Source organism: Podarcis cretensis, assembly GCF_951804945.1.
Source record: "Podarcis cretensis genome assembly, chromosome: 8".
Taxonomy (NCBI): Eukaryota; Metazoa; Chordata; class Lepidosauria; order Squamata; family Lacertidae; genus Podarcis; species Podarcis cretensis.
The window spans coordinates 76,537,775-76,554,054 of NC_137177.1; the positions used below are offsets into that span (position 1 = coordinate 76,537,775).

The window sequence follows — 16,280 nt, forward strand, 5'->3', positions numbered from 1 at the left end:
GGGACCTTCAAGATGTTTTTATTTGAAGACCGTAAGTTCCTCTGTGGGGCATACCAGGAGAGGCGGTCTTATTTCATGCATGGATAGACATATATACTTCCTGATATATGGTTACTGCCATTTTGTTTCGGAAGGGAAGATTAGCCTGCAGGCGTGATCCTGAGAAAAACCACATTTGAATTTAAATCAGAGAGGTTTACAGACCTCCAAGCATTTATTGGATATATCATCTGGGTGTGATCCGAGTACTGAGTTTAGGTTTATGAAAACAGGAGGAGGGCTTAACCTCAATCAACTCCACCTGGGAAACTGGAGAGGGGATTAAACTACTGCTGTGTGTATTTCATGGCAAAACAAACATGTTTGGGGTTTTTTGTTTTCTTCTTTGGGTCGTAGAGGCAGTACAGCCATGTTATAACGATAATAAAGTATGCACCAGTTAAACCTGGCTTGTCATTCCTGAGTTTTAGCAACACTAAACATCCTTGTTGTTGTTTTTTTCAGGCTTTATAAGATGGCTTTTATTTTTTATTTTTTGCTCTATTTACAAAAATAGACAATATTTTGTACAAAATGTATCCCCCTTCCAGGGAGATGAAAAATAACAACCAACCAGCAAACAACAAACACAATATCCACTCCTTTTACAAAATTGTCTTTTTAAACACTCTTCCCCTTTGTTCATAGACAAATACTGTTTTGTTGTTTTGTGGGGCAGGTGAGAAACTCATCATACACCTTGAAACCAAGGACGCTTCCAGACTGTCACTATTTTCAAGAGGGATTCAATCATACACTGACAAATTCAGGTTGCACCATTATAGTTGCTTGGGAGTGTCTGTAGAACAAATCCACTTCTCTTTTTGCAGTAAGGAAAGTGATGGAGGAAATGAGATGGAAACTGTGGATTAATACTTGCTGTGATGCAGATTCATTAACCTATTGCAAACGTATTGAAATGGATGCTTAATAATAGGCAATCTGGAGGCACTTGAAGATCAATCATATATTGCGATTAAACTTGTGTGTCTTGTTATATGAGGTCCAAACAAGCAACAATTAAAAACGGATGGGAGAGGGCAGACAGTGAGTAAACAGAAACCCATAATAAAACTGGGAGATTTAGGTTGAAGCTCAAAACTTACTGGGCAGCAAGATCAACTGAATATGCTGGGACCCAAAATTCTTGAAAAACAAGTATTTGATAGCATTGCCTGGTCCTTAGGACAGCTCGGGTTAATTATGAGAGCCCACCTTGATTGTTGAGACCAGCTGAGCATCCCAATAAATGGAGTGTGCGGCTGAGACCATAGCTGCATCTAGAAAGCCACAGATTCAATCCCAGGCAGCTTCAGATAAGGCTGGGAAAGAGCCTTCTATGGAACCCCAGAGAGCCATAGCTCAGTGGTAAAGCATCTGCCTTGCACACAGAAGGTCCCAGGTTCAATCCCCCAGCATCTCCTAGTATAGCTGAGAATATATCCCCTGCCTGAAACCTGAGAGTCACTGCCAGTCAGTGTAGGCAGCACTGAGCTAGATGGACCAACAATTTGCCTTGTTTTAAAGCAATTAATCCTTTGTTCTGGGTTTTATTTTTTTTAAAAAAAGTATTTAGCACTGGGCCAGGAAAAGGGACCCACTCAGGCAGGCCTAATTCACACAGGTGGTTCACCTGGCTCTGCCACTTCAGGTTGCATGTGAAAAGCTAGCATGTCAAGAGCAAGGCTAGGTTTACACTATTCTAATCTGAGCATGCTATAGTTTTCTATGTGAAAGGGGTTTTGGTTTGTTTCCATATATACACACCACCCAGGAGAATCAAGCCTGTTCAGTGTGAGAGAAATTGTTAGTTCTGTTGATACAAAAACCCTCTGCGTTTATCAGTTCTCTCCCATTTCCTTCCTTGGTCCAGAGGTGGCTGGTTCCTGTTGGAGCTGGTAGGGTGTAAGACAGGGAGCTCACCACCAGATGGAGCCAGAGTAAATGACAGACGGAGCCGTCTGACTGTAGTTTTGTCCCCATCCTCCTCCATTCGGTTCTATAAGGGCAATACTGAAACTAAAGGGAAAGAAGCTAAACTTTCTGTTGAGTAATAAAGGAGGCAGGTGGAGTGTGGCTTAGGGCAAACAGATTTGCCCTTAATGAACCAGCCTCCAATGACTTGGCCAGTATCCCTTGGCTGAGATAACCCATTGCCGGGCATAGAGCAGCAAAACACAGATTTAAACCAGAATGTGTGCTAAAGGTAAAGGTAAAGAACCCCTGACAGTTAAGTCCAGTCACGAACAACTCTGGAGTTGCAGTGCTCATCTCACTTTACAGGCCAAGGGAGCTAGCATATGTTCACTCCGCAGACAGTTTTTCTGGGTCATGGGCAGCATGACTAAGCCACTTCTGGCGCAACCAGAGCAGCGCATGGAAACACTATTTACCTTACCGTACCTTTTTATCTACTTGCACTTTGATGTGCCTTCAAATTGCTAGGTTGGCAGGAGCAGGGACCAAGCAACGGGAGCTCACCCCGTCGCGGGGATTCAAACCGCCGACCTTCTGATCGGCAAGCTGAGTGGTTTAGACCACAACGCCACCTGCGTCTCTTAGAATGTGTGTTATACATCCCTTAATCCTAAAAACCTGCTTTCCCCTCTAAAATAACCCAGTTCAATAGTAAAATAACAATAATTTAAAAATTCAAATGTGTATTATATTCCCCACTTCATCCACAAGCAAGGATACCCGTTCACCACTTTTTAAAGCACATGGTAAGTGTAAAGCACACAAATTGTGCTTAAAAATAAATTGCAAATGTTTATGATTGTTCTAGGTGGTAAGAAAAATGCCTATTTTCAGGAAAAGCAGACAGCAAAATCTTAAGCCAGTTATATGGAAGGCATTCAAGGGATACTGCCTTCTAGACTTGTTTGCCTGTTCAGCTAAGGCTGAATCAAAATTAGAGCTCCATTAGTGCTTTAATGAAAATCAAAATGATTAAAATTAGTGTTTTAGTTATAACCATTATAGCCTGGCAATTGATACCAATGCAGCAGGGGGAGAGCTGAGGTTAAAAACTGTGTCGTAACAGACTCCTTTCACTTCCTTAATGAGCAGAGATAGGTGCCAAAACATCTTGACCCCGCTGCAAACACACACACACACACACACACACTCCAGCAAGGAATTCAGAATTATTCTGGGTCCACTGTGTCATTTGAGACCTCGTTAGGAACCCCATCAAGCTGGGCGTGGGGGCTTTTTAAGGCTAGAAATGCCAGTGCAGGCATTGGACAGATATAGAGTTTCACTTTTTTCCATTGGCAGGGCTTCCTGCAATGAAACAGGGACTCTGTCACATGCCCACCCCATGCAGAGTTAAAATAAGGGCTGCAGCAGATGAAAGGCCTCTGGGTTTGTGTTGCACTAGGGCTGATTGTGGGGGGGGGGGTAGGTTTGGCGAAGCCCTTTTTGGCTGGGTCAGGTCTTTACCTGCCTGCACCTGACGTCCTACAAGATCTCAGGATTGTATCCAACCGAATTATGCTCAGTGCAGACCCACTGGAATGCATGAATCTAAGGTAGTCATGTTCATTCTCTTTGATGGGTCCAGTAGGAAAGGCTGTGGATACGGCTTGGCTGAAATGGTCTTGTGGGTCAATGGCGGAGGGACTGGGGGGCACAATTATATCCCCCACTGCTGTGATAGGGGGTGTCAAAGCCTCAGCCAAAGTCCCTGATTTCCACATGCTCTTGAGGCCCCTTCCAGCTCTGTGAGACTTTCCCGTGCAGCCTCGCTTGATTATTCTTCGTATCTTTTACAAGGCGCTGAATTTTGGCACGTCCTCCGCCTTTGGCAAACAGGAATTACATGCTAGGTATCTAAAATCAGTTTATCTTGAGTCACCTCCGAGTACATCCCCAGGTCTGTGCTTCAGTTTGTGGGATGTGAAGGCAGAAGAATTGTCTGTTCACCTTACCCCAGTGTAAGCAGCATGGCTTCGCGAGAAGGAAATGCTTCCCCCTGCGCTGAAATGCAGAGGAAATGCTACATTTGTAAGAGGATTTTGGGTCCAGCCATACAGTGAATCTCAGGTCAGATGGATTCACAGCAGCCTAACAACCAAACCCACATCTGCCTGCAGATCACTTTGCCAACATCCTCCAAACTCAGTTACCGTCTTTGGAAACACTTCTGAATTGGGAAGAAGTTCCCCATCTTGGTTCTTCAGAAATATGTCTTGAACAGGTGAATTATAGGCAAGGCATCCGGAAATGGCAAAGTCTTTGATGCTAGAGAAAGGGCAGTACCTTTTTTGTGGGGGGGGGGGGGTTGCTGGTGGGAGTTTTTGTCCATGTGAGAAGGATGTAGCAAGGAGGGTACCGGAGAACTCAGCTACATGGGATTATTTACACCTTGCCCACGACAATGCGGAGAGGGGGAGGAAATTTGAAGGGTGGCATCTGCCACCAAGACGGCTGGAGGAGAGTTGGGCTTCAGCCACTCCTAGGCGAGGGACCAGAGGCATCTTAAAGGGCGCTGTTCCTCTGCGCCTCAGCTTTTTTGCTGTAAGGCTGTGAGACGGCGGCGAAATCCTTCAGCTCCTCTTTGTCCGCCTCCTCTTCGGTGCCGTTCCTCTTTGCCATAATCTGGTTGATTTCCATGAAGGTTTTGTTCTTGGTTTCGGGGACTACCAGGAAGATGTAAATGACGGTGAGCAGGCAGATGCCACAGAAAATGAGGAAGGAATAGGCCCCGAGTCCTTGCTATATAGAGGAAAAATAAGTGAGAACAGGAGAGGGAGGGAGAGATGAGATGAGAATGATGAGTTACTAGAAACTGATTTTGTTTCCCCTACTCTTTACTCCAGAAGAATCATCACCAGGTTCAAAATGCATTGGGATGTTGGCTCGATTTAGGACCACACTGAGTTGTATGCAGTGCTTGTCTTGCTCAGAGTAGTCCCATTCAGATTAATGGACACAACAAACTTGGGTCTATTCATTTCAACATTGAGTTGACAACCCTCTATTGAAGAGAAGCAAATCTCTGTCGTGTAACCCTCCCAGCAGTGGCATGTGGCCCCTGGAAGGTTGCACAGACAGGAACATGGCCCCCGAGCTGCAAAATATTCCCTTCCCCTCTTGTAACCCAAAGCAGAAAAACTTTACCATTTGATTCTGCTAAAGTCCCCACTAGGGTGGGCCTTAGTGAATGTCTACCATTGTCAAAGCCTAGCACTTGCCATGAGCTATCAGACAGGAAGCATTTAGGGACTTGGAGTAGGGAATTTCGGCAGCATGGCTTGGGTGCCTAGAGCGGCAACCCCAGGGCAATTTGCATAGAAAAGAGTTGGCCTGCACTGCAGCGCCACCACACTAGATGGCCAAAGGACAGTATTACAGCTTCCAAGCCATCAGGGATCCAGTGATAAGAAGGAGCCAGGAGGGTCCCAATCTGATCCTGACAAAAGTGGAGGCCTCTGGGCTGGGTAAATCAGAGTAATGCTCTGAAGGCTGTCCTGAAGAGAAACATATTCTGTGCCCCTGTATAAAACTGAATCGCCTTAAGCAGAATTGTTACGAATCCACAACTTCCTTACATCCATGTATTGGAAGACCAGACCCACTGTGAAGTTTGAAAGCCAGTGAACAGAGCCTCCAACCATGAATGCCGCTGGGCGAGACGACTGGAGGAACATCTCAATTATCATCACACTCGGAATCGGGCCTGGGAGAAGGGAGACAGGGATGATTATTTATTATCGTGTGTAAGGACGTTAAGAAAGGTCTGCTGGATCAAGCCAGTGGCCCAGGTGGTCCAGCATCCTGTTCTCACAGTGGCCAACCTGTGGGAAACCCGTAAGCAAGATTCAAACACAAGGGCCCTCTCCCCTCCCATGGTCTCCAGCAGCTGGTATTTAGAAACCTGACTGCCTCCAACTGTAGAGGCAGGGCATAGTCATCATGGCTAGTAGCCATCAATAGCTATCTCCTCCAGGAATTTGGCTCAAAGCCATCCAAGTTGGTGGCCATCACTGCCTCCTTTGGAAGGGAGCTCCATAGTTTAACAATGTGAAGAAGGACTTCCTTTTATCTGTCTTGAATCGTCCAAAATTCAATTCCCTTCATTGTTTTGGTGACCCTTTTCTGAACCTTTTCCAACTCTACAATATCCTTTTTGAGGCGAGGTTGTTCCATAGATTTGTACAAGGGCGTTACGATATTGCTTTACATTTGTGAATTGTTTCCAATGAAGCACTTCAAAGCAATTTCACAATAAACAGGAAGCTGCCTTTTACTGAATCGGACCATTGGTCCACCTAGCTCAGAACTGTCTAGACCAAACTTTCTTCAAGGAGGGCCAGATTTCATGAAGTGAAGGGCCGTGAGGGCTGACCAAAGGACCAACCAAAATTGTTGTCCTTTTTTAGGATTGAAGTTGTTGAGCTTTTACCCCAGGAAATAAACTGCCTCAGGGGCAGGATTAAATCGACCGGGGGGCCGGATTAGGCCCCCAAACGGACTTTGGACATGCTTGGTCTACACTGACTGGTAGCATCTCTCCAGGGCTTCAGGCAGAGGTCTCTCCCAGCCCCACCTGGAGATGATGATGATGACGACTCTGCTGGGGATTGAACCTGGGACCTTCTGCATGCAAAGCAGATGCTCCACCACTAAGCTACAGCCCTTCCCTTAAGATACAGGGACACCGGAAGCTGCCTTATACAGAGTCAGACCTTTGGTGCATCTAGCTCAGTGTTATCTACACTGTCTGGCAGGAGCTCCTGGGGTTTCCAGACAGGAGTTTCCCCCAGCCTGAGGTGCAAAGGATTGAATGAGCAAGGGAAATGATTATTAAAGATAATGATTCACTATAACAATGATACTATAGAGATGTAAGGAAGCCATTCATTTTTCTGAGCATACTCACTGGCTCCAATAGCGTGTCCGATGACATAGGCGATAACGCAGGCTATACTCAAGTAGGGCATCCCGTTGATGTGCTGTTGAGGAATTGGGTTGCTGTTTAGAGCCATTTCTCAGTTTCCCTGTTGAGGCGTCAACAGTGAAACAAGAAGGGCAATCGAACATCAGCGAAGGTTGGTGCCTGTTGGGCGGAAGGCAGGGAGCCCAACAGTAGGGGGAGCCAGAGCTCAACGACTGGCTGACCCAAGAAGCAATAACAGGCAGAGCTAACCACTTGTCCCCACATCCTCCTCTTTCCTACTGATTTCTAGAAGGGCAAGACTGGGACTAGGGAGCAGGAAGGTGACAGGCAGGGCCAACCTTTTTGGCTGACGAGTGGAGTACAAATGCTCTAGATACACAGGACCTCAATATCTTCAGGCTTTGCCTCTCCGCATACAAACTGACCTGGATCCTGTGTTTGTCATCTGAGGCCCTTCTCTATGTCCCCAATCCCATAGAGGTTCGGAGCATAGCTGTCAACCTTCCCTTTTGTTGCAGGAAATTCCCTTATTCCAGAGCTGTTTCCCACTGCTTCCCACTGCTATCCTGGATTGTTAGATATCCCATAGACTGTCCCTGGGACAGGTGAGGCTGCTGATCCCTTATTTTCGAGGCTGCTGATCCCTAATTTTCAAATCTGAAAGTTGACAGCTATGGTTCGGAGGCTGACAACAAGAGAACGGGCCTTTTCTGTGGTGGCCCCCAACTTTGGAACTCTCTCCTCAGAGAGGCTTGCCTGGTGCCATCATTGCATGTCTTTAGGTGCCAGGCAAAAGCATTCCTCTTTACCCAGGCCTATGGCTATGAAATAATCTACGGCCTGTGAAAGGGTGGAGGAGAGGACTGTTATTATGCTTCACGGTGGTTGGTACTTGCATGTTTTAGATGCAGAAAATCTTAGTGAGCTGCCCCTCGCCCCCGCCCAGGCAAAGATGCTCACAAAACGCACCTTGAGATTCAGAGCCACCGTTAGCACAGCACAGGCGACACAGCAGATCCCAAAACCGGCCAGAAGCAGAATTCTCCGCCCCAGGGACTCAACAATAAAGACCTAGAAGATAGGGAGGAAGAGAGCAGCCTGTAAATTTGTGTGCAAGGGATTAATTCAGGGGCCTTTCGGTGGTGGCACCACAGCTATGGAATTCTTACACCAGGAGATTCAAGACAAGCTCCCTACATTCTCATTTTTTTAGTCCAATGGGGCTTTTCGTGTTGGATCTCTGCAGTTTTCATACTCTGCTATTTTACAAACTATTTTATGCAGCTGTAGGGAGTTTTGATCCTCTTAACTGCTGCTATTAGTTCATATGTACATATTTTTCTGCTTTAAATGGGTTTATTTTTATTTATTTATTCCTAAAAGTGAATTTGAAATGAAATGATTTATTTCATAAAATTTTGACTGTAAAAATCCTCAAAGCAGAACAAAACAATAAAATTATTAGTAAGAACGATGAAAAAAACTACCGTATTTTTCGCTCTATAAGATGCACCAGACCACAAGACGCACCTAGCTTTTGGAGGAGGGAAACAAGAAAAAAATATTCTGAATCTCAGAAGCCAGAACAGCAAGAGGCATCGCTGTGCAGTGAAAGCAGCAATCCCTCTTGCTGTTCTGGCTTCTGGGATAGCTGCGCAGCCTGCATTCATTCCATAAGACGCACACACATTTACTCTTACTTTTTAGAGGGAAAAAGTGAGTCTTATAGAGCAAAAAATATGGTATTTTAAACGTTCAAAAAATCAAAACCAGCAAAAAAACCTTAAAAACACACCAGCGTTCTAGATATCTGGGTAAGCTTGACAAAACAAAAATGTTTTTAACAGGCGCGAAAAAGAGCCCAGTGAAGGCACATGCATAATTATCAATAGCCAGGGAGTTCCAATGTGAGGTGCTAATAAACAAGTTTTCACTACTTGTTTTTCAACCTGTTCTTTAAGTGATCATTTTAGTAGCATGACTATAACAAAAGCAGCTTAATCCCCACTACAGGAATATTTACTATTTTGCTTAGATAAAAGGAGAGTATTAAAATGTTAAAAGCATTCATACATGCATGCATTGATTGATTAATTAATTAATAAGGTTAAATTAAAAGCTTATCAGAGGAGCAGTTTGAAGGAGCTGTTTGTTGGCTGCCACCTTGAAACCCCTTTCTTGATAATGTTAATATTTCTTGCTTCCGGGTTGTTACCATCAATATAAACTTTGTTAAATAAATTAATAATAATAAAAAGCTTCCCCACCACACACAGGTCGAGCACCTAACCCAGCTCTGGTGCTTAACAACAACAACAACAAATCAACATGATAAGCCGTACCGCTAACAACGTCATCACGACGTTGACGGCCCCTGTCCCCACAGTCACGAACTGCACATCGTTTTCCTCCACACCTGAGCTCCTATAGATACTGTCAGCATAGTAGTAGACCTGGAGTTGGATGAAAGACAAACAAGCAACCAAAATTCAGTCATGCCCACAAGCGGGAAAGCGTTGAACGTCAGAAGAGTGCCGAGATGGATCGGCCCAATGGAATCACGGAATGGTAAGAGTCGGAACAGGGACGCAGGTGGCGCTGTGGGTTAAAGCCTCAGCGCCTAGGACTTGACGATTGAAAGGTCGGCGGTTCGAATCCCTGCGGCGGGGTGCGCTCCCGCTGCTCGGTCCCAGCGCCTGCCAACCTAGCAGTTCGAAAGCACCTCCGGGTGCAAGTAGATAAATAGGGACCGCTTACCAGCGGGAAGGTAAACGGCGTTTCCGTGTGCGGCTCTGGCTCTGGCTCTGGCCAGAGCAGCGATGTCACGCTGGCCACGTGACCCGGAAATGTCTCCGGACATCGCTGGCCCCCGGCCTCTTGAGTGAGATGGGCGCACAACCCCAGAGTCGGACACGACTGGCCCTTACGGGCAGGGGTACCTTTACCTTTACCTTTAAGAGTCGGAACGGGACCTCCAAGGGTCATCCAGTCCAACCCCCTGCAATGCAAGAATAGTCCAGCGTCCTGTTCTCACCGTAGCTGAACACTTGGCTGTGGAAAACCCGGAAGCAGGACGCGAGCAGAAGAAGAGCTCTCTCCTCTCCTCCAGTTTTCAGCAACGGCTGTTCAGAGGCATCACTGCTAGCCTTAACCTCTGTAAATTTGTCCGATTCTCTTGCAAGAAGCGAATGGTGAGTAAGAACATGGGTAGAGCCCTCCTGGATCAAACCAAAGGAGCATCTAGTCCAGCACCCTGGGGCCAACCGGATGCCCCTATGGGAATATTAATATTATTTATTTATTTATTCATACATACATACATACATACATACATACATACATACATACCCTGCCCTTCCCGGTTCAAAAACCAGGCTCAGGGCGGCTAACAACAAATTTAAAACACTTAATTGTAAAAGCAGCATAACATACAGTATAAAATACAGGCTGTGCCTGATCCAACAGGCTCCTTATGTTCTTAAGCATCCATCATTAGGCATTATGGGAATCCGGGTGCTAGGCTTAGATAGGCCTCTTTGGTCTGTTCTGGCAAGGTACCGTATTTTTCGCTCTATAGGACGCCCCAGATGATAGGATGCACCTAGTTTGGCGTGGAGGAAACAAGAAAAGAAAAATTCTGAATCCCAGAAGCCAGAACAGCAAGAGGGATCTGGCTTCTGGGATAGCCTCTTGCTGTTCTGGCTTCTGGGATAGCCGCTTCGCGGGGCTATCCAAAAGCCAGAATAGCTAGAGGGAGCGCTGCGCAGCTCTCCCGGCTTCAGCAAAAGGAACCCGAAGCCTTTGGAGTGCAGTGCGAGGTCCCACTGTGCTCCAAAGGCTTCAGTCAGCTATCCCTGAAGCCTGGAGAGCGAGAGGGGTCGGTGCGCACCGACCCCTCTCGCTCTCCAGGCTTCAGCGAAAGCAAGGCGAAGCCTCTGGAGTGCGGAGGGAGCGCTCCCTCTGCGCTTTGGTGGCTTCGCGTTGCTTTCGCTGAAGCCAAGGAGCCTGCATTCGCTCCATAGGACGCACAAACATTTCCCCTTAATTTTTGGAGGGGGAAAAGTGCGACCTATAGAGCGAAAAATACGGTACCTCTGCAAAGGAAGAAGCGTGATGCATAGCCCAGAGTGAAGTTGCTCTTAGATCCCCTTCTAGTGAGGCGGATCACACCCAACTTATGGTCAAGTGTTTTACTTGGGGTGCTGGTTTACTTACGGCATTAATCCCGGAGAGCTGCTGTCCCGCCATCATCACGATGATGGAGATGAGCTGCCAGCGGAGGCCTCGGTAGGTGAAGAGGGTCAGCACGGACATCCGCCCCTCGGCTTTCTCCACCTGGTCCTCCAGGCGCATCTCCTCCATCTCCTCCTCTACGTCATCCCAGCCCCTCAGCTTCTTCAGGGCTGGATGGGAAGAAGGAAGGAAGGTCATCAAGGTGACAGGAACCTGGCAGAAAAGACTGGAGGGGCTTTGCCTGCAGCCCACGCCACTCACAAGGTTTTTCATTCGTTAACAACAGCGGTTCCTAAACTTTTATGGGTCCTCGGTTCCAAAGACCCAAGCCCAGTGCCATCCTGCCTGGCTACTCTATAAAAAGCATTACAGTGGTACCTCGGGTTACATATGCTTCAGGTTACATACGCTTCAGGTTACAGGCTCCGCTAACCCAGAAATAGTACCTTGGGTTAAGAACTTTAGCTAATGGCCCCACTCTCTTGGGGGCGCCAAAAAAATTTAAAGAAAAAAAAACTGGATGTACATTTCCAAAATACAGTGGTACCTCGGGTTAAGTACTTAATTCATTCCGGAGGTCTGTTCTTAACCTGAAACTGTTCCTAACCTGAAGGACCACTTTAGCTAATGGGGCCTTCTGCTGCCGTCGCGCTGCCAGAGCCTGATTTCTGTTCTTATCCTGAAGCAAAGTTCTTAACCTGAAGCACTATTTCTGGGTTAGCGGAGTGTGTAACCTGAAGCGTATGTAACCTGAAGCGTATGTAACCTGAAGCGTATGTAACCCGAGGTACCACTGTATAAGACAAAAAACAAGTAAAATAAAACCTACGTATAGCAACAGTGTTTTGTGTTGTGTAGGCTCCTATGATGTAAGTAATGGGCCCCGCCTGCTAGCCTGCTCCCTAAAATATCACTGGTATGCTCATTTCTGTATATAGGGTGCCTACATTCTGCATGGACTGGTTGCATGACAACATGTGCAAATGGCTTTAGATACCTATTAGGGCCATAAATTACCATATAGCATATATCCAACACAAAAAACAGCAGCAATTTTTTTGTTGACAAAGGACAGCTGGAAATATAAAGGTCCCCGTTACCTTCAGTAGCTTAGGGCCTCCCCCCATTTGAGATTTTATCTTATAAGTAGGTGTTTTACCTGCTTTGGCACTCGCTTCATCTCCCTTCTGGATCAGCAGGTACCTGGGACTTTCAGGGAAAAAGGGAAGCAGGAAAAGCTGCAGTACTGCAGGGATCCCAGTTAGACCCAACAGAATTGGCCAGCCTGCAACATGAGAAAAAAGAGAAATGTTGATATGCCTGCAACAGGATAAGACACATGAGAAGAACTTGCTGGATTAGGCCAAAGGCAAAAAGGTAATAAAACAAACAAACAAAGGACCCCAGGACAGTTAAGTCCAGGCAAAGGTGACTATGAGGTTGTGGCACTCATCTCGCTTTCAGGCCGAGGGAGCCGGCATTTGTCCACAGACAGCTTTCCAGGTCATGTGGCCAGCAGAACTGAACTGCTTCTGGCTCAACGGGACACGGTGACGAAAACTAGAGTGCACGGAAATGCCGTTTACCTTCCCGCTGCAGCGGTACCTATTTATCTACTTGCACTGGTGTGCCTTTGAACTGCTAGGTTGGCAGGAGCTGGGAAAGAGCAACGGCAGCTCATCCCATTGCGTGGATTCGAACCGCCGACCTTCTGATTGGCAAGCCCAAGAGGCTCAGTGGTTTAGACCACAGTGTCACCCGCATCACCCTGTTCCCACAGCGGCCAAACCAGATGCCGGTTATGGGAAGCCCTCTTGCGATTCCCAGCAATTGGAATTCAGAAGCATTACTGCCTTGGGTGCAGTGGAGGAAGAACATGGCCACTGTGGCTATTAGCAGTCTAGAGACTTGACCTCCTGGAATGTGTCTAATCCTCTTTCAAAGCCATTCTGATTGGTGGTCACTGCTACCTCCTGCAGAAGCCAATTCCACAGTTTAACTACATGCTGCGCAAGTCAGTCATCTATTTTTATTTCCATTTATTTATTAGACTTCTATACCACCCTTTGTCATAATATCTCAGGGTAGTTCACAAGATAATAATAGCAGCCTGTTGGACACAGGAAGCTCTCTTACACTGAGTCAGGTCATAGGTCCATTGAGGTCAGTATTGTCTACACTGGCAGGCAGTAACTCCAGGGCTTTGGGCATTTAGAGGCTTATGCTTATGCCGGTGGAGGCAGAACGCAAGTCATTGTGGCTAGTAGCTGTATGCAGCTTTGCCCTCCACAAATTTATTCAATCCCCCCCACATTCTGCAACTATTTTCACTCTACTTTCCCTCCACCCTCCCTATCCCTTTCCTCTTTTGTGTCATGTCATTTAGATTGCAATTCTGGGAACTAGGTAGCTTGTCTTGTTCTTGTTTTTTTTTTAATGCAAGCAGTTCTTGGAGCCTCTTTGACTGAAGAGCAGGGGTATTTTTTTTTTTTTTAAAAAAAGGCTCTCTAAACAGATAAATAGGGACGCAGGTGGCGCTGTGGGTTAAACCACAGAGCCTAGGACTTGCCGATCAGAAGGTCAGCGGTTCGAATCCCCGCAATGGGGTGAGCTCCCGTTGCTCGGTCCCTGCTCCTGCCAACCTAGCAGTTTGAAAGCACGTCAAAGTGCAAGTAGATAAATAGGTACCACTCTGGTGGGAAGGTAAACGGCATTTCCGTGCGCTGCTCTGGTTCGCCATGCTGTACGCCGGCTCCCTCGGCCAATAAAGCGAGATGAGCGCCGCAACCCCAGAGTCGGCCACGACTGGACCTAATGGTCAGGGGTCCTTTACCTTTAAACAGATAAATAAAATGCTATTGGAGCAGGAAATTTGACGCATTCCTCATTTACCTTCTGTGCTTCCGAGGATCATCCGCATGCCCAAAATCTGAGCAGCGAGGATCCCGATGGTGATGAAGAGCTGCGGGACCACTCCCACGGCCCCCCTTAGGTTTTTGGGAGACAGCTCTCCAAGGTACATGGGGACAACGTTGGAAGACAAGCCTGGTGGAAAAGACAGCAAGACAAATGCAGATGAATCTGGGAACGGCAACAAAAGGGTGCAGCGTATCCGAACCCACCCCAGAGGAACGGTCTGGATAGAGGTCCCAGAAAGGAAGACCTTCTTAAGAAGGTAACTTAAGACAGGTGCTCAGGTGCTCTGTTGTGCTCACCTGCACAGATGCCAATGATGATCCGACAGACGATGATCACTTCGAAAGTCTTTGCCACCTTGGAGGCTCCCATGAGAATTGCAGGGATGATGGAGAAGATGTTGTTGATCAGTAAGGTGCCCTTTCTGGGAAGGGAGGGAGGGAGGTGTGGGATAACCAATCTCATATAACCAACATGCTTAAGTTAATGGTTAATGCCATAGTAGAGTAAGCTGTCCTGCTAGGCTTAACCTAGGTCACTTCCCCTCACCTTGAGAGGAAATACCGTGCATCTATAAGATGCACTTTCCCCCTCCTAAAAAGTAAGGGGAAATTGTGTGTGTCTTATGGAGTGAATGCAGGCTGCACGACTATCCCTGAAGCCAGGAGAGCAAGAGGGATTGGTGCGCACTGATCCCTCTTGCTCTCCTGGCTTCAGGGATAGCCGCACGAAGCCTCTTCAGGGCAGCGGGAGGAACGCTCCCCCTGCCCTGAAGAGGCATGGCACGGCTATCCCAGAAGCCAGAACAGCAAGAGGGATCACTGCTTTCGCTGCACAGCGATCCCTTTTGCTGTTCTGACTTCACTTCGCTTTCCCTCTCTGCACAGCGCCCCTTTAGCAAAGCGGGAGGAGAAACAGAGCCCCTTCCTTCCATTTCTCCTCCCACTTTGCTGGAGAGGCACTGCGCAGAGAGGGAGAGAATATTATTTTTCTTGTTCTCCTCCTCTAAAACTAGGTGCATCTTATGGCCTGGTGTGTCTTATAGAGCGAAAAACACAGTAGGTAAGCAAGCCTTTGTTCTTCCCCAGTCTACCTGAGAAGCTCAGCTTGGGAAGAGGTTTGAGCTGGTTGCTCCAGCTCAACCGCATGGCTCTCACAAGCCACTCTTGAATTCCTAGACCAATATTTGGAACTTTTGCAGCAGAGTCCGACAACAAGAATCTGGTGTGGTCACCAGCTCCCCATACCTGTTTCAATCAGTCATAATAAGTCAGAGACGGCACTCATGCAGAGACAGGAGCAGGAGAGAGACTCCTTTCTGACTCGTGCTTCCAGGAGCCATGGGAAGTTGTAAACCCTTTAGGGCAACAACATCTAGAAGGCCCTATCCTGGCTGCCCTTGCTTTGCACCCCCTCTGCATCATACCACAACCAGCAATGTGAGCCAGAATCATGCTTTTCTTACCTGCCGCATTTATTCACCATGGGGCCAACCAAAAGCGACCCAAAGAAGCCTCCAAGCGGGAAGAAGGATACTGTGATCGACCAGAGGGCTGTTATCATGTCCTTGCTCATATACTCCCCATTCCTTTCATAGTAGGTTTCGTTGTAAAAAGCTTTCATGAACTGGAAGAAGAGAGGTATCACAGGTTCATTAACAATGCCCTCTTCTAAGTAAGCCAGGAACAGGGAACCTGCAGATTTCCGGATGTTGTGGGACTACAGAACCCATCATCCATGAGGACTGGTTGCTCTGGACGATGGGTATTGGAGTACAACAACCTCCGGGGGGCCACAGCTTCCCCTTTACCTGATGTAAACCGTGTCAACGTTCACCATTTCTGGTTGATGGTGCTCAAGGTTCTATCAACAAAGAACGTCTTTATATTATTATTAATACTTTCCAGTCCTAAGGTCACAGGGGGGGGGGGGTTGCAACATTGTAAAATGCAGCATTAAATCAGCAAGTTTATTGTGCTGGCCCATCTGTATGAGGAGAAAGGGATCTCTGGCCTCCGGTGATGCAAAGCGGGAAAGGTGTGAGCGAGCACAGAGACTCTACCTACCAGTTCTGGAGAGTTTATCACGGAGACGTTGTAGCCATACTGGAAAGATGAACCAAAGGCAGCCACGAAGGTCACCAAGCTGAGGACGAGGGTCATTCTCTGCAGGCAAGAAGAGGCGAGAG

The 16,280-nt window shown here is 47.1% G+C and overlaps 1 protein-coding gene across 2 annotated transcripts in view; it reads right to left on the bottom strand.

The window, feature by feature from the left end:
- Positions 1 to 1,605: 1,605 nt before the first annotated feature.
- LOC307222024 (solute carrier family 2, facilitated glucose transporter member 5-like) overlaps positions 1,606 to 16,280 on the bottom strand; it is a 38,771-nt gene continuing 24,096 nt past the window's right edge. For both annotated transcript variants that reach the window (XM_079987031.1, XM_079987030.1), the window contains exons 2-12: positions 16,159 to 16,257; positions 15,558 to 15,718; positions 14,392 to 14,516; positions 14,069 to 14,221; positions 12,336 to 12,461; positions 11,159 to 11,346; positions 9,286 to 9,396; positions 7,913 to 8,014; positions 6,926 to 6,998; positions 5,595 to 5,722; positions 1,606 to 4,758 (exon numbers count right to left, since the gene is read on the bottom strand). In XM_079987031.1, coding sequence (XP_079843157.1) covers positions 4,522 to 4,758; positions 5,595 to 5,722; positions 6,926 to 6,998; positions 7,913 to 8,014; positions 9,286 to 9,396; positions 11,159 to 11,346; positions 12,336 to 12,461; positions 14,069 to 14,221; positions 14,392 to 14,516; positions 15,558 to 15,718; positions 16,159 to 16,257 — 1,503 coding nt within the window. In that variant the 3' untranslated portion in view covers positions 1,606 to 4,521. The remainder of the gene's footprint in view (positions 4,759 to 5,594; positions 5,723 to 6,925; positions 6,999 to 7,912; positions 8,015 to 9,285; positions 9,397 to 11,158; positions 11,347 to 12,335; positions 12,462 to 14,068; positions 14,222 to 14,391; positions 14,517 to 15,557; positions 15,719 to 16,158; positions 16,258 to 16,280) is intronic.